Below are 18,920 nucleotides of genomic sequence, written 5' to 3'. Positions count from 1 at the left end.
GTCTCTCTCTCTCATCATAATACTAAAACATTCTAATCATGTGTCTAGTGCTTCACAGTTTGCAGAGTGCTTGCCCACACATGAGCTCATTGAAAAAAAATTTTTAGGCAGGGAGTGTGAAGCAGTAGACAGAGTGTGACCCAGGAGTCAGAAAGACCCGGGTTTGAATCTCATCTCTGACATTTACCAGCTATGTGACCACGGGCAAGTCACCTCTCTTGAGTCTCCATTTCACCTCTGTCAAAAGGAGCTAAGAATAGCACCTAGCTCACAGAGTTTTTATGTCAATCAAATGAGATAATGCATACAAAGGTGTTTTGTAAATGCTAAAGTGCTGTAAGTCAGCTACAATCATCATCATTCCAACTCTAACAATTTGAGACTCTGCCATTTTTTTCTTTTATCCTTCTGTGCCTCTGACCAACCCCTGTTACTTAGCACTGCCAATGGCTCTCAAGGGGATGTTGTTGACCTCTGGGTAGCAGGAATACAACGGCGGGTTAGGTTCCCACCATCAACTCTTAGTCATCTGTTAGTAGTTTAGGGTTTGGGTTAAGTGCCCAAATGCCACAAAGCATGACACGATTTGTGGCTTATGCAAAATCACTTAAAACCATCTACCCCTTTCCATCTTCCAGATGAGCTGAAGGTCGTTGGGTCCAGGCCTAACATAGATGAGTGTCTCTCTGATTCCTGTTGTGTATCTCTGATTGTGTCCCTAAGCTAAATAAAAATATAATTTTTTTGAATGAACAATTATTTTTATTACACACTCCTTCCCTCTCCTTCATTATGGAAATACCTGAGGGCTAGATGTATTTACAGCTTCCTTGTTATCATTCCATTACAAGCAAGTAATCATCTTGATTGATGCCTACATTATCCTCGTCCCAAACTATCCCCTTTCAAGACCATGTATGCAATAGCTTTCCTACTATTTCACTGTTCCCTAAGGAAGCTAAGTATAGAGCAGAAACCTGGCAACATGAACTCACCTCAAACAACTCTCTGGGGATCATCCCTCCAGTCTACCTGAGGGATGGACGTCTTGGAGCAAGCCCCACTTTAATCCAATGTGAAGCCTGGACCAACACCAGGTCATCCAGAGTTGGGCTATAAAATATATAGGGACAGTCTAACCTGGTGGGTTCTAGTCCAAAACAGGCCTTTCCATTACCACAGCTAACCTCAAATGAACCCGAATTTGGATACCATCCCTAGAAAAATACTCTCACCTCCTGCGATGTCTAGGAACTAGAGAACACTCCCTCAATCTCCCAATCACTCCCAAGGCCCAACTAGTCTTTAGAGGTTCTCCTTCAATGATCAGTTTCCTCACAAACCCCTCTATGATTATGTGATCTCATCTCGTAGCAAGCAAAGCCACAAAAATTTGACTCACCTGACTCCCATCTTGCAGTCCATCACACAGGGAGAGTCAAAGTCAGCCAGCAAGTCCTCCATCTGGTTGTACCGCTCCCCGTCCTTCACTACATCCCCATGGTAGGCAGGGACAAAGGGCTTCAGAACATCTGTCATAAGTCGATCAAGACAACGTTGCTCTGATTCACAGTGTTTCTTCAAGATCCTGCCATTGGCTGCTGCTTTGAAACTCCCTGCATCGCAAGACAGAACAAAAGAGTTTGATCCCCAAGGTACTGCTAAACTGTAAGCTCCATGAGGGCAGATGTTATATCTTAACCTAATTGTTTGGGGGGGGTACCTAGGATAGTGCTCTGCAAATATCAAGTGTTGGCTGAAAATGGAATGAATTGAATTGTCAAAATTTCACATTCCAGGCTTCCCAGTGAAATCCTCCAACTCACTAACCCCAGATGTGCTCTTCACATGCACCCTGATGGCCCCACTTCTTTCCACAGAGCCATAAACAACTCAACAGCTGCTTGGACAGTTGCTAAAAATATGGCCAGAAGGTTCAACAGAGTTCTCAGCTGCCACTCACAAGCATTACAAAGAAGAGACAGGTTACCATATTCTACAACTCTGCTTTAGGGCACAACAGGGCCCTCTTCTGGTCTCATGAGTAGAGGGTAGTAATTCCCCTAAGGGCTATTCCCTGTGCTTTCCTATCTCACTCACTAGGGAACAAGAAGGTATAGCCAGGGGAAAGTGGACACATGCCCATAATACTCTAGTCCAGGAGTTCATAACCTGGTTTATGGATAGATTTCACTATGAATTTGGATGGTTAAAAAAAAGTTACATCTTTATTTAACTAACCTTCGGTTTTGTTTATAATCCAATGTATTTCATTTTATGCATTTAAAAACACTATTCTGAGAAGGGGTCCTTAGGATTCACCAGACTGCCCAAGGGGTCCATGACACATAGAGGTTAAAAATAGTTTTTTGAAAGAGCTATCTGACTATAAGCAAACTGGGAGAGGAAGGAATAGTTTACCTGTCAGTTCTATGGAGAACAGAGGAATTCATGACCAAACAGGAGATAGAGAACATTACAAAAAGCAAAATAGATAATTTTGATTACATTAAATTGAAAAGTTTTTGCACAAACAAAGCCAATGCAACCAAGATTAGAAGGAAGGTAGAAAATTGGGAAAGAATTTTTACAACCAGTTTCTCTGATAGGGGCCTCATTTCTAAAACATACAGATAATTAAGTCAAATTTATAAGAATACAAGTCATTCCCCAATTGATAAATAGTCAAAGGATATGAATAGGCAGTTCTCAGATGAAGAAATTAAAGCCATCTATAGTCATATGAAAAAAATGCTCTAAATCACTATTGATTAGAGAAATGCAAATCAAAACAACTCTGAGGTACCACATCACACCTATCAGATTGGCCAACATGACAAAACAGGAAAACGAAAAATGTTGGAGAAGATGTGGGAAAATTGGAACACTAATATATTGTTGGTGAAGTTGTGAAATGATCCAACCATTTTGGAGAGCAATTTGGAACTATGCCCAAAGGGCTATCAAAATGTGCATACCCTTTAACCCAGCAATAGTACTTCTAGGGCTATATCCCAAAGAGATCACACAAAGGGGAAAAGGACCCACAAGTACAAAAATATTCATAGCAGCTCTTTTTGTGGTGGCAAAGAATTGGAAATTGAGAGGATGCTTATCAATTGGGGAACGGCTGAGCAAGTTGTAGTATATGAATGTGATGGAATACTATTGTGCTATAAGAAATGATGAACAGGCTGACTTCAGAAAAACCTGGAAAGACTTGTATGGTCTGATGTTGAGTGAAGTGAGCAGAACCAAGAGAAAGTTGTACACAATAACAGCCACGTTACGTGATGACAAATATTGATAAACTTAACCCTTCCTGGCAATACAAGGATCTAAGACATTTCCAGAGGCCTTGTGATGGAAAATGCTATCCACATCCAAAGAAAGAACTATGGAAGTTGAATTGCTATTTTTTTTCTCTTCTGTTGAGTTTTGTTTCCTCTTTCTGATAGTTCCTCCTATTGGTTTTAATTTTTACTTACAACAACACTAATGTGAAAAAATGTTTAATATGAATGTAAATGTATAGCCTATATCAGATTATGCACCGCTGTGGGGAGGATGGTGGGGAGGAAGGGGGAGAAAAATTTTAAACTCAAAAGCATAGGAAGTGATTATTGATAAATCAAAATAAATTAATAAAAAATATAAAAAAAGAAAGAGCTATCTGCCCATTTAACTCCATATTCCTTCCATATTTATTCTTCTTCAGCATTTAAAGGATGTTGTTTAATGCGTAGGGGGGATTTCCTTAACCAAGCAGCTCATAACTCATCTAGGTGGGCCATCAGATAGTGTTGAGCCTGGAGTCAAGAAGAGCTAAGTTCAAATCTGACCTCAGATACTTGCTAGCTGTGTGGCCCTGAACATGTCACTGTTTGACTTGATTTCTTCATCTGTCAAATGGGGATAATAACAATGCTTATCTCACACAGCCTTTCAAATAAATGCAATGTATCCTCATTTTAATTCTTCCCTTCATGTCTTTCCCCCACTTCTTGTGCCCACCGTAAACTGTCATGGAGGCAATCTCTTTGGTCTGTGGCATGTAACAAACAGAATAATAGTCTGACCCTAGAACCTTCTGAGGTTCAGGGTCCCCTAATTCTGGGATGAAAGGAAGAGGTAATCCTGAGATAACCCCTATATCAACCATCACAGCATGTACCAGATATCCTCTTCATTTCAGCATTTATCATATACTTTCTTTAATATTTCATCAGGGTCTTCTTTCTCAAAGGGCTATTGTAAGGATAGAATAGATAATATTTTCAAAGGGCTTAGCACATAGTAGGCTCTATGTAAATGTTTGTTGTTGTTGCTGTTATTATTATTATTATTGTTTTTATCTGTAAAGTGGGATGATAATAATAGCATCTACCTCTCAGAGTTCTTGTGAGGGCCAAAAAAGATAAAATTTGTAAAGCACTTAGCCCAAAGCCCGGCACACAGTAGGCATTTAATAAATGCTTGCTGTTGTTTTTAATATGTTAGTTGCTGTTCTTCCTGAATTGCTCATCATAAATTAATTACCTGGGGGCCAAACTTCTGTCATGCCTTTAGCTGACTAACACCCTCTCTAGAATGTGGGCTCTCCTGGCATAGCCTTGGAGAAATCTGGGTAACCTCCACTCCATAATTAGGTGTCAGGATAGAACCTGAATGGCACCACTCATTCCAGAAATATTTATGGAGCCCCTCTCACATACTGTGCTAGGAAGGGCAGGTGATACAAAGGTATAAATAAAGTATGATCCTGGTCCTAGAGGAACCTACAATCTAATCTGAGAAAGAAGACCCTGGTGAAACATGAAAGAAAGTGCATGATAAATGCTGAAATGAACAGATCTGATACATGCTGTACGGGTTGCTATAGGGGTTATCTTCAGGATTTCCTCTTCCTTTCATCCCAGAATTAGGGGACCCTGAGCCTCAGAAGGCTCCAGCGTCACACTATTATTCTGTTTGTTACATGCCACGGAGCAGAAGTGGTTGCTTCCATGACAGTTTACATTGGGCAAGAAGTGAGGGAAGGACACAAAGGGAAGAATTAAAATGAGTATACACTGCATTTATTTGAAAGGTTGTGTTGAAGAACAGGGTTGAAAATGGGGTGAATGTCCCAATATCAGGCCATAAATTCTCATCTTTAAAAGGAATTCACCCTAGGAAACAAGGGGAAGAGAACAAGAGTTTATTAAGGGCCTACTATGGGCCAGCCACAGTGCTAAGCACTTTAGTATGCACATAATCTCATTTGGTCCTCCTGACAACCCTGGGAGATACTCACTATTATTTCCCCTATTTTATAGGTGAGGAAACTGAGAATGATAAAGGTTAAGTGACTTGCCCAGGATCACACAGCCAGTCTGAGGCCTTGGGTCCTCCTGACTCCAGGCCTATTGATCTATCTACTATACCATCTACTTGCCTCTACCTACTTCTAACCCTAGATATCCAAAAACTCCTTGGGGACATTCTGAGGCCCAAGCTCTGCCCTCCGAACTTCAGTTTCCACTTTTTCAAAAAGGTAGACATGGATGTAATGGGTGGCACCTTCCCCCTCAACATTTAAGGGACTCCCTAGGCTCTACTGGGAGAGACCAAAGGAGCTGCTCCTACCTGCATGCCCCGCCAGCTGGATCCAAGGGTACTTCTTTTTGAAGGACATGACGAAGGGAGACCAGTGCACCATATTCTTGATTTTCCGCCATGATTTGCTCTAGAAAACAACAAAGAAAAAGTCCTACCCGTTAGAAAGAGGGTTCCTACTTATCAGTCAAGTGAATTCTAAGCAAGGTGAGAACCTGCCTAGTGAAAGGTGAAAGTTGATCACCACCAGTACCAGCAGACTTGGTGAGCCTCAAGGTGCAAAAAGCACTTCATGGGAATACAGAGAAGGTGGGAATCTTCACTCTCATTTGACCAATGAGTTCACTGAGGTCCAGGGAAATCAGGTAGTTTGCCTAGGGCTGCATCATGAACAAAAGGTGAAGCTGGAAACAGGTAACTATCTTTCTTGAATGCCCTATTCCTTATTTTAATGGTGACTATGTTCTTCAGACCAAAAATTAGGATGTATTTTCTTTTTTTTTTTTAGGATATATTTTCTTATAAAGGTTTTTCTTCCCCCAGTATTAAAAAACAAACAAACAACTGCATTGTGCTGAAATAGTATTCATTGGCTTTACAACTTGAAATGTTGGAGTCAGACATTGCACCAGCACCTACATGGTAACACCTGTACCAAGTACTTACATACTACATATATAATTATAGACACATGACAGAAAATACATACATATTGTACCTTTTTCTTTTTCATTCTGGACTTGTGATTTTCATCATGTGTAGTGAACTCCCATTATGGAAATTCCCTTTACCCAACACAGATAAGTTACTCATCTTTATTTTTTTTTAATTTTTATTTTCAGTTCCAAATTCTCTCCTTCCCTTCCCTACCTCCTCCACCCACTGAGAAGGCAAGAAATATGATACTCATTATATATATGAAGTCATGCAAAACAAATTTCCACATTAGCCACGCTGCCCAAAAAAAGAAGAGAAAAAAGTATGCTTCAATCTTCACTCCAAGAACATTAGTTCTCTCTCTCTCTCTGTCTCTGGAGGCCAATAGCATTTTTCAACATGAGTCTTTTGGAATTGTCGTTGAATCAGCATATTGATCAGAGAGCAACTCATTTCTAACTTAGGGTCTTCAAAGGTTGACTGGGGGCACCGCACAGTGGTCACAGAGTTAATTCATGTTAGAAGCTGGATTTCTACCTGGGGCTTCCTCCAAAGCTGGCCCCTAATTGACATAGCAGCTTATAGTTATAAAAACAAAACCCTATGTTTATGTATTGCCTTGAGATTTACAAAGTGCTTTTCTCACAATGGCCTGGCTCTTACGTTGTTGGTGGCTTTAGCCCTCTTCCTTGGCTAGGCAATGTGTTCTAGGCCAGCTTCTTTTGGGGGACACCCTTTGGCTACCCAGAGTTGAGGCACAGTCTAGGGATGCTGGGCCTAACAGGAAGATTGAGGCAATAAAACTGGGCCAAGTCCATTTTATATCTGAGGAAACAGTGCCTGAGAGAGGTTTTCCATATTTGCTTTCCATAATCACAAGGCTAGTAAGTGTCTGCGTCAGGACTTGAACTTGGGTCCTTTGACCAAGAGCTCTTTCTATTGCATCACACATACATAATATAGATCAACATAAATATGCTTTCATTTTTGTCTTTGTACCCTAGTGCCTGGCACAGAGCAGGCACTTAATAAATGTTTGTGGACTGAATGACTAATTAATGAATAACTATGGTTTTCTTTAGTCTATGATCCTCTTTTTTTTTAATGTCTCAAATGTTTGTGGACTGAATGACTAATTAATGAATAACTACGGTTTTCTTTAGCCTATGATCTTCTATCTTTTTTTTTTTGTGTGTGTCTCAGTCCTTTATCTACGAAGAATATTTTTAGTGTAGAGCTTCCTGACTTGATCCATTCAGCAACTGTTGGTCTACCAAAATGTCAGCCATTCTGGAACACTGGGGTGTTTTCTGGGGATAATAGGGCAATGTATTTGAAGTCAAGACTGTCCTAGAAAACTCAGGCTGTCTGGTCACTGTGTCCCGCCTTCCCATCAGAGAAACAGCCATATAAACCCAACCATCCACATTACCATGGCTCCCTCAGGAGAAACCTACTGGCAGAATTCTAGCTCCTGGTAATTCTAGCTACTTGAAGGCAACATGTTATATGTCAGCTTCCTCATTTAGGAGGAAGGCACCAGAGAGATTTCTCCACGCATGAGCTTCAGTTTCAAAGACAATAATCGACAAGCACTGATGACGTTGATGAAGTATTTACCTTATGCCTGGCTCTGTGCTAAGTGCTGGGGAAACAAAGAAAAAGCAAAAAGAACCCCTTGCCCTCAAGGATCTTCCATTCTAATGGGGGAACTGAAACATATATAAACAGATGTGTACAAGATAATCCAAAGTAACTATGATATAAGACTCCAAGATAGGTCTTCTCACTGTTCTAATGGCCAGACTGTCATTGGATTTCATGGAAAGAAGTCTGGAAACACAACCTATCGCGTCATTCCCACAATGAGCTGAGCTGTCTATACGTCTATTCTGTTTCTTAAGTATTTTCTGCAATGAACCACAGTCTTGCTAACCCAAAATCGTGTGCAGTACAGAAAAATGCTTAAGCCTCTTTGAGAGGCCATATTTTTAAAGTTGAAGGAGACTTGGGAGGTTATCTAGTCAAACTCCTTCAGATGACAGATGAAAAAACTAAGACCCAGAGAGACCTGCTCAAAGTCACATGAAGGTTAAGTGGTAGAGCCAGAATTCAGACTCTTTTTCCCACTGATCCATGCTATACTATGATTTCAACAATAGAGGCCATGTGCACCCCACTTTGCCCCATCATGAATGAGCCTCATATTTGCTAGGCATTTTGTTTTATTGAGGTATAAGGCCCAAGACCAGAAAGAAGAAAGAAATAAAAAGACAAAAGTTGTTTGGATAGTGAAAGAAAAATAAGGGAATGAAGACTTAGTCTTTATCTACTTCCTATGTGAAGATGGTATACACTCTGATGACGTATCCTGCATAGAAATTATACACACGCACACACATACACATACATAAATACATACATACGCATATGTATACACACACACACACACACACACATATATATACTCTGAGACACTGATGACATATTCTCAGCGGTGCTAACTATAAGGCTCCCTGTTTTCTAACCTGAATTCTTATAGGATTTAGATGTATAAAGAACCTTAATCCTCCTTACTACCACAACCACCATTTTAGGGATAGGGAAACAAGAGGCCTAGAGAGATGAAATGACCTGTCCCTAAGGTCACCCAGGAATAAAGAAGAAAAATCAGGTTTCCAAATAAGGTCTTCTGATTGCAAATCCCATGCTCTTCTGGATTTTGACCTGAGAAATAGAACAGAACAATTGTAATGGAGAAGTCAGAATCCCAGTGGAATCCCAGAAGGCAGCTGGGTAGGCTCAGAACCCAGTGCTCTGCCAGATGGTAGGAAGCATCTCAGCTGCCAGAAACTTTTGAATCCCAAGGTTAAAACAAACAAAAAGAGAGGAAAAAAACCCACTTAATAGGTCCATATTCTTTTCTCTTTTTGCTGAGAGACAGCTGTTTCAGTCATCAAGTGTTAAAGTTTGAATCTGCCCAAGGAGAGGGAAACTTTCCTCCTGAAAACAGCAATCTTCATCACAATTACATTAACCCCCAATCCCAAGGCCAAGGGCTATTCATGTAAACTAAGGGAGGTACTTTGCAGGAACTAGAGGAAACTTTGCCATAAAAGGGGCTGGGCCTTTACTGAAAAAAAAAAAATTGTTTTTTCTAGATTCTTCTGATGGGGAGAAAAACAGAAAGCTAACCAAGGCGGAGGTATTTCTTATCTGGGAACCCAGAAGGCTCCAGGAACAATCCATGGAGACAATACACGGGGCAACAATGGAAAAACCTAATTACACCAGATGAGACAAGCAGTGATTTGTACTGCTCCTTTAGAAGCCATTAAGGCAGGTCCGGTGGAAAAGTCCATTACCTGGCTCATTCTGCCCTTGAAATAAGTGCATACCGTGGTCCAGCTCTTCTACCCTTAATTCTTCCCAAACAGAGGTAGGGTTAACTTGGCTGAATAGAGACAGGAAGGTCAAAGGCCCATGGATGCATCTTGGACCAGGTTCAAGTCAAGTCACTGAGCATTTATTAAGCACCTACTATGTACTAGGCACTATGATAAGTGCTGTGAGTACAAAGAACTGCCAAAACCAAACAAAATGGTCCTGGCCTTCACATCTATGGGAGTGAAACAACGTAAAACAACTATGTACAAACAAAGTACGTGAGATAAACTAGAGATAATCAACAGAAGAAAGGCACTAGAATTAAGGGCAAAACAGGAAAGGCTTCTTGTAGAAGGTAAGATGTAGTTGGGATCTGGAAAAAGTCAGAAAAGACAGAGGAATTACAACTATCCACAGTCCAAAACAGACAGATAGAAGGAGAATTCATTTTGGAAGTATGAATGAGGAAATCTAGGCAAATCTTATCCTGTGTGCTTTTTTTAAGGATGTATTCTCTTCTTTTCATGGATGTATTCATTCATGCATTCTATATTCTAAAACAGGGACTCTCTGGAGCAGCTAGGTGGCCCAATGGATAGAGCACCTGCCCTGGAGCCAGGAAGACCTGAGTTCAAATCTAGCCACAGATGCTTACTAGCTGTGCGACTGTGGGCAAGTCATTTAACCCTGATTGCCTCCAAAAAAACAAAATAAGATACATTTCTCCCACCTTTTTTGTGTCATGGACCCTTTGGGAAATCTAGCAAAGCCTATGGACCCTTCTCAGAATAACATTGTTACATGCATAAAATAAAATGCATAAGATTACAAAGGAAGACAATTATACTGAAGTAAAGTTACCAACTTATTAAAAAAATTCAGAGACCTCAAGTTAAGATCTCATCTACCCAAAGGATTTGAAGTATATAAAATCAGATCCCTTCCCTAGTTGAGAAGAGGGGGACAAAAGACATTCACATACAAAACAAGTAGCAATGCTGGCATGAGTGCCATTTTCATTAGCTAGTGCCTTATCTTGATAGAATTTCTACCTGCGGAAGTGAGGTTAACTAAGTAAAGGATCAAGTCCTGAATTTCTTATTTATCAGTTTTTATCTCCATAAGATCTCTCATATACACCCCCTTCCGTCCACTCATACGCCCATCACCTTGTCACGTCTTTCCTGGACAACTACAATAGCCTTCTAATTGGTCTCCCTTCCTCAAGTATCCTTACCAATCCATACTGACACGGCTGCCAAGTAATACACTTAAAGCTCAGATCTGACCATGCCACTTACCTGTTCAATAAACTCCCCGTTACCTGTCGGATCAACTACAAACTCCTCTGCTGGGCATTCAAAGACCTTCACAACCTGGCTCCAGCCTACAGTTTTAGCCTTAATATGCAATATACACATAGTCTATATAGCAGCCAAACTAGCTTTCTTGTTCCTCACATATAACATTCTATCTCTTGTCTCCATGTCTTTGTCCAGACTGTTCCCCCATGACTGGAATGCATTCCTTCCTCATCTCTGACTTAGAATCCTTTGTTGCTGTTTTTTAATCGTGTCCAACCCTTCATGACCCTATTTGGGGTCTTCTTGGCAAAGATACTGGAGTGGTTTGCCATTTCATTCTCCAGCTCATTTTATAGATGAGGAAACTGAGGCAAACAGGGTAAAGTGACCTGCCCAGGGACACACAGCTAGTGTCTGAGGCCAGATTTAAATTCAGGAAGATGAGTCTTCCTGACTCCAGGCCTAGAAAACTCTATCCACTGTATTATATAGCTGCCCAATTAGAATCCTTAGGTAACTTTAAAACTCAGCTCAAATACTAACATTTACATGAAGTCTTCCTGATCCCCTAAACTCCTATTCCTTCTCCCCAAAATAATGACCTTGTATCATTTTGCATATATTTGACATATTTGCATATATGTGAATATATATATATATATCTTCCTTAAGCTAGAGGGGAGTTATGCTTTCATTTTTAATCTTTGCATTCTCAACTCCTAGCACAGTTTCTGGCATGCATTAGGCACTTTATAAATATTTACTGAATGTCTGAGACATTACCTATCAAATACTGAACTGTAAGAACAACTCCCATTTGGGGATGTGTGGCAGTGTACATATATCAAGTGCCGAATGAATAGAATAGACAAGAAGAGTCACAGGAGTTCAGACAAGGAGATCAAGGTGGGCTGAAGGAGTGGCAGTCTGGATGTACCTAGCCTCCTGGCAAGGGTTGATGGTTTCTAAGACAGAAACATTCAGAGTGATTATTAGTAAGTCCATAAGGCAAAACTCACTAAGTATTGCCACCTCTCCTACCCCCCAAAAAGAGTCCCTCAGGTGGATACCCTTAACTGGCTTACTTCTGATTGGTAGATTTATAGGCACATAGCATTTTCTTCCCTTGGATTGGTGCATTTAGGTACAAAGGAATGTACAACAGGGTTGGGGGAAGGACAGAGAGGAGGAGATTACTCAGGGTCAGTCTGCAGTCTTGGCAGAGCTGGCCGGTTCCTAGTTAAATGTGGGCAGCAAATGTATCCTGAAAGTATAAGAAGCTGGACCTCTAGGCGGTTAGAATTATAAGTATGTCGCTCTCCCTGTATCCTTTGTTTCTACATCAATAAATTATAATTTGCAAGCTTGAGCTACATCTTGTTTGTTTTTAACCATGTCTTTATCCCTTTAATTCAGAGATGAAATATTCCAATGTTCCAAGTGATCAGAGAAGACACCATGGAAAAAGTGGGACCTGGCTGGACCATGAAGGATTGATTATATTGTGTATGGAGGGAGAAAAAGAGAAGACAAAAAATAAATAAAAGAACAACGGCACAAAGAGGTGGTGCAGTGGGCAGAGTGGCAGAGCTGAAGTCAGGAAAGTTCATCTTTGTGAGTTAAAATCTGGCCTCAGATACTTACTAGCTGTGTGACCCTGGGCAAGTCACTTGACCTTATTTGCCTCATTTTGCTCATCTGTAAAATGAGCTGGAGAAGGAAATGGCAAACCACTCCACTATCTTTGCCAAGAAAACCCCAAATGGGGATATGAAGAATCAGACACAACTGAAAAAACGACTGAACTACAACAAGAAAAAGAGGAAGGATCTTCCAGGCAGGCCACTGTGTTCAGAAGCAGTGAAGAGACAGTTGTTACAGAAAAAGAGAAGAGGTAAGGTTGTCTGGACAGGATATAGTCATAAAATTATACAGGACCAAAGAGTGTGGCTCTGATCTCATAGATAATGAGGGGGCGCTGGCCATTTGTGAGCAGGGGAACAGCACCTCATATGAGGTAGGAAAGAAAGATTAATCTCTTCTGTCTTTTGTCTCCAGGGAACATGTGAGAAAGATTCTAGCCCAGCAGTGGGGTTGGGCCCATTTAATCAGATCAGTCAGTCTAATGAATCATTTAAGAAATATTTACTGAGCCTTGACTAGGTGTCAAGTGTAAGGAAGCTACAAAAGAATAAAGAAGACAGATAGCTTGGAGGCAGGCTATATGCAGGCATACAGGGCTCTCTCTAGATATACTGTATATAGGAATCCAAGGAGGGTTAGAAGGTCACACAAATGGATTCTTAGAATTGGGGAATGACTAAGAACAGAGGGAAAGATTTCATACATAAGGTAATCAATCATTCACTAAACATTTACTACATACTAGTCTCTGTGCTAGGCACTGAGATACAAAGAATGAAATAATCCCCATCTAACAATCTCACTCCCATTCTAATGGGGGAAACATAACCTTCAGATCTCTGTAGGGAAAAGACATAGTCTGAGAGTCGTGAGGATGTTTCAGATTATGAATGCTTGTGTATGGTCTTATATCTGTTAGGAGGCAAATGAGCGGGGTTCCTAGGAAGAAGGGAGAGATGGCAATAGGAAAGAGATGGGGACACATACTCCTATCCTGAAACTTTAAGGTATCCAGAGTCTATTTGGATATAATCCAATTCCCTCCCAACACAGCTAAGTTCTGAGTGCTGAGGGCTTTTTTCCAATTTCAGCTTCACTTTTCCCAGTCCTCCTTGAGGAAGCATTTGTTAGACCTGGAGATGGGCCCCAAAGGGCCAAAGGCATGGAAGTCCTCCCAACCCCAAGTGGCCCTGCCTTAAATAGAGCTGGAGGCGATGGAATATTCCATTTCCAGATAAATGCCAGAAATTATTCAATTCAACTGAGCAGGCATTTATTCACTATGTTTTTGGAGAATTCTTTACTATCTGTTGGCAAAGACAGAGAGGGGTTTTTCCCCCTTTCTGGTTTTAAAATAGTAGCACCAGGGGGTTCTGCCAGAGCTCACTGCCAAACCAAAAAGGCAGTGTAGATGTTCTCCAAATCCTACTGAGAAAATGTCTGCAGGTTGACATTCAACCAGTCCAGAACGAAGGAGAAAAAGGGTAAAAAGGATTCTGTAGTACTGACAGAAACCTACATTACTGAGCCAGAGGGACCACACCCATTGCAGGTAACAACTGCTCTCTGGCCAATGCCAAAGAAAGATTCCCAGATGAAATGTTTCTCTCTCTTTCTCTGTCTCTCTGTTTCTGTCTCTCTCACTCTCCAGCCCCATATTCAAGAAAGCGAGGGCTCTGAGAAAGCTTTTAGTTACCCATCTTCCTCTAGGTCTGAGAGCAAAGGCAATGGAATGGAGCCACTGAGTAACACTTGAGTCACTATGACTTTTTCTCTCCTTATCTGACCCCTCATGGTCTTACAAAGTGGGGAGAACCCTTCACCCACTGCTCTTGAATCTGGGAAAAAGAAAAGAAAAGAAAAGAAAGTCTCCCAAGGACCAGTGTGGGTCAGCGGGCGAAAATGCTGGATTTGGGGGCAGATGACCTAGGTTTCCTTCCTTAGTGCTATCATTTTTATTGCTTGTGTTGACCTTGGACAAGTCATTGTATTTCCTCATTGGTAAAATAAGAGAGTTGGAATAGATGAGCTTTAAGAACTCGCTCAGCTCTAAACTTATGATTCTTTATTTTTTTCAAATACTTCTATTTTAGAATAAGGTAAGATTTTCCAGGAAACAGTAATCCTCAGCATTCTACTGTCTTCGAAGTAATCCTAGAAATAAGCACTTGCCTGCTCTCCTGGAAGGCAACCCTCTCTCTCACCCACCAGTCTGCCAACTGCCTCAGGACACTCTTCATACAACTGCACAGGGCCCTTGGTGGTGGAAGCGTTGGGGTCCAAGCCCTTTCAGGGGCAGTGGCTCTCTTGGGGGGTCCTCTTCTTGGCAGGCTTTTTGGTGAATGACAAAAAGCTATTGATTTCATTACTACTTTCTTACAACTGTCAGTCGACATGGTGGGGAGAAGAACAGGAAAATAATTTTGCTGCTCATTTCCAAAGCAACTTAAAAGGACCTTTTGCTTCTCAGCCAGAAGCCATTCACTTGTCCCAAAAGATCACCTACCCAAACAGACCTAGGAGCATTCTGAGTCATTTGCATAGGTACATATATTCACTTTGTGCAAACTAGCACAGTGCCTAAACTTATTATTACTGACTAGGCCCCAATGGGGAGGCAATGGTGATAAGCACTTATATTGGAACCACTGTGATTAATACAATCTACAGGTGGTTGACACTGCCAACAAGTGTGGGTAGAGTGGGTACAGCTGGTATGAGAGAACTCCTTTCAGATCTCAGATAGCTAGATAAGAAATAGAAGTCAGAGGAGGAGAGACATACAAACAGATTCATTCACAGGCTGTTTCCCTTGGGTAGTCAACCCTGGCTGGATGGGTATACCTGCCCAGGTGGAGCTTAAGCAATAGTTACTTCGGCCGGAGGTAGCCTATAGCCCATCAGAAGAATAATTCTTAACAAGATGCCAATGCCCTGAGATATATTATGGGGCTGCTAAGTCGGGACTTCCAGGTCTGCTACCAGGTGACACAAGGTATAGGCTTTGTCCATGAATCAGATCAGAGAATATTAAAACTGCCAGCCTCTGTGGTTTGGATTACAATTGGCCTTTATGCCCACACACAGCATGAGCTCTACTCTGGAAATTTCTTAAGAGCACTTCTAGAGAGGGAACAAGGTAAGAAAACCAAGAGCCAATATACCTTACTTATGGCAATGAGGTTTCCATTCCATATTTCTTGTTCTGTTTTTGTTTTTTATTTTGGAGGCAATAGGGGTTAAGTGACTTGTCCAGGGTCACACAGCTAGCTAGGAAGTATCTAAGACTGGATTTGTACTCAGGTCCTCCTGACTCCAGGGTCAGTGCTCTAACCACTGTGCCATCTAGCTGCCCCTCCATTCCATATTTCTTAAACCTCTTTGTGTAGGGCAGAGTGCCAAGGCCTTGGGTTAAAAGGATATAAAGATTCCATGCAGACCTGGCTCTCAAAGATCTTATAATCCCGTCTAGGGGGCAGTAATGAGGAAAGATGTACCCAAATGCAACTGGTATAGGGGAAAGAACTGAGAATACCTAGGTTCAAATTCTGACTGTTTCACTTACTTGTCCATATGACCTGGGGTCAGTTTCTTTATTTGAAAAAATAAGGGAAGGGTTGGGCTGGGTGATGTCTAAGGTCCCTTCCAGTCACTAAATCTCATGAGATGACCCAAAATAACTATGATACAAGAGAGAATGGGATAAGTGCAAAGGAGACGTCCAGGGAAAGTGCTATGAAAAAACTGAAGGAGAAATCACTCTCTGTTGACAACAGGGGAGATCAGAGAGATCTTCATAGAGGAGGTTCCACCTCACTGGTTCTTGAATGAAAGGCCTTCAACAAGACGTGACTGATGTTTGAAGGGAGACAGGAGTGGCTATCTGTATCAGGCATAAGGGATTGTCAGAACAAATGTGCAATGGAAACCCCATTCCAGAAGTAAGGTACATTGGCTCTTGGTTTTCTTACCATGTTCCCTCTCTAGAAGTGCTCTTAAGAACCTCCCACAATACAGCTCATGCTATGTGTGGTCACAAAGGCCAACTGCAATCCAAGCCATAGAGCCTGGAAGTTTTAATGTTCTCTGATCTGATTCGTGGACAAAGCCTATACCTTGCGTCACCTGGTAGCAGAACTGAAAGTTCTGATTTAGCAGAGATAGAGAAAGAGATAGGGGAAGGCTAAGTGAGAATTAGGGAGGGCAGGATAGAGAGCAAAGAGTATAGCGCAAGGGATTGACATACAAATGGCTTTCATATACAACTCAGGAACTAACCAGAAAAAGGGAAAACTAAGTCCCCTCAGATAGAGCCACTAACTGATATTTGGTAAATGGACAAGCCTCTTTTAGACTTCCAAGGTTTGGTTGGCAATCAGCTAAGCTAATCATAAAAGAACAATAGTTCTGCTAATAACAGCCATTTATAGATTCTTGGGATGCTAGTGCTACAAAGACCTTAAAAGATCATCCTTTCCAGTCCACCTTGCTCATTTCACAGCTAAAGAAACTGAGGCCCAGAAGATGGCCAAGACCACTCAGGGAGGTAAGGAAACAGCTCACCAACCCTACAAATCAGGTCTCTTGGCTCCCCACCCAAGCGCTTTCTCTTTTATCCATCTTTGCTCACCACTTTAAGTCATAGCTCCAGCAATCTAGGTTGGTAGGAGCCACTTTGATAGTAAAAACGGTTGTTTTTCATTAGCAGTACTGATCTTCTCACATGTCCTCTTTAAAACTCTATAAAAAATTCCCTGCCTCCAAACTCCCATCTGCACAAAGCCTTCTCACTCCCCAGACGAGTGCATGGCAGCATAAATCTCTTTTTCTGGTTAGCTCTGTGCTGTGCTCCATATTGACTTCCACTCAAAATACTTTGCCGAGGTGACCTCACTGACCATCCTAGGACCTAAGAAGGGTGGCCAGCATTCTTCTCTTGGGCTGTAAAGTTTCATGCTGAGCTCTGGATGAGGCCAAAACTTGGGAAAGGACAAAGACCGGAGGTAACCCTTGGACAGTTAGAAGGAATCAAGAGAAAGAAGCAGCATGGTGGAGTAGTGGGGAGAGAGCCAGTGCCAGAGAAAGCTCCCATGCTAAGCACTCTAGCCCCCCTTATCTGTTTGCACCTGACTTTGCAGAAGCAAATATTCAGAGAGAGTGAAAAAAAATTCAGTTAAAAGGAAAAAAAAAAGACTATAACACGACTAGAGGAAAAGAGATTTTAAAAAACATTATAGTAAAGTACAAGAGCAGTTTTCCTCCAAAAGAAACCTAGCTATTCCAGTTTAGTTTCCACCCCCTACTCCATCAGCTCAGGGAATTACAAATCCTCACCTCATTTGAGCAGATACGTAAGTAAACACATCTACACTGCTTTTGGAGTCAGAGGACCTGGGCTCCAGTTCGGATCCTGACACCCATGAACCGAGTGTCCCTGGACCAATCACTAGAACTTCTCTGAGCCTCAGTTTCTTCACTGGTCAAACATGGATAGCACTCACATTACCCACCTACAGAGTTGTTAGGAAGAAAACATTTTAAAGTGCTATGATAATGTGCTATTATTATTGGGATTATACAATATCCCATCTGCCCATCTCTTCCTTCCCTTCCCACAACTTCTGGTCCCAAGGGCAAATTTGAATCCAATTTAAGAGAGGGTCAGAGCCCTAGGGGCTAGATAGATTCAACAAACTCAGTTTAACAGGAGGAAAGGAAGGACAGATAACAACCAAACCTCTCTCCTGACCAGAGGTTTCCACTGACAACATTGTGTACTGGGAAAAACATGGCAATTCATCCCCTCCTACCCTTAATGCACATCAAGAGCTCTTGGATTGAAAATCTTACCATGGGGGCACTGAAAGAGTGGGGGGAGGGGGGAGGAGGGAGGTACTTAATTTCCTATCAGAGACAAGAACACCAAGAAGCTAAATTCATCCCACCCATATCTGCTGGAGAGAAGCACCACCTGAGCTCAGGTGTGTCTGCCTTACTGCATTCACTGCTGGGGTTTTATCTTCTGTGTTTGCCTAAACATAAAATCCTGAGGTTACCTCTAGGGGGCACCCCATTCTCCTCCACCTGCTCCCCTGTGTCAGCTTGGGGCAAATGCCCAGAAAGACTGGAGGGAAGGACTTTGGTCAAACAAATAAAATTAGTAATGGGGTTAACCTTAAATTCCGGGCTTTGTCTTCCATATGGCAGATAAGTAGAGTTGGGAAGGGAGGAGAAGTGTTAAAGGATGAGGGAGAGGGACCGATTTAGGGGTCCAGGGGCCACATGCCTTCCTACATAGTGTCTGTTGTTAGGAAAGAACAAGAGAGGACC

At 41.7% G+C, this 18,920-nt stretch overlaps 1 protein-coding gene across 1 annotated transcript in view; it reads right to left on the bottom strand.

Moving 5' to 3' along the window:
- The window catches only part of LOC114049591 (inositol-trisphosphate 3-kinase B-like), a 164,596-nt gene that overhangs the window by 24,408 nt on the left and 121,268 nt on the right, over positions 1-18,920 (bottom strand). The window contains exons 3-4 of the mRNA XM_027870848.1: positions 5,629-5,728; positions 1,403-1,616 (exon numbers count right to left, since the gene is read on the bottom strand). Of these exons, the coding sequence (XP_027726649.1) occupies positions 1,403-1,616; positions 5,629-5,728 (314 nt within the window). The remainder of the gene's footprint in view (positions 1-1,402; positions 1,617-5,628; positions 5,729-18,920) is intronic.

The sequence above is a fragment of the Vombatus ursinus genome, unplaced genomic scaffold (assembly GCF_900497805.2).
Source record: "Vombatus ursinus unplaced genomic scaffold, bare-nosed wombat genome assembly UNPS02014798.1, whole genome shotgun sequence".
NCBI classification, from domain to species: Eukaryota; Metazoa; Chordata; class Mammalia; order Diprotodontia; family Vombatidae; genus Vombatus; species Vombatus ursinus.
This window is presented reverse-complemented; position numbering and strand designations above follow the sequence as displayed.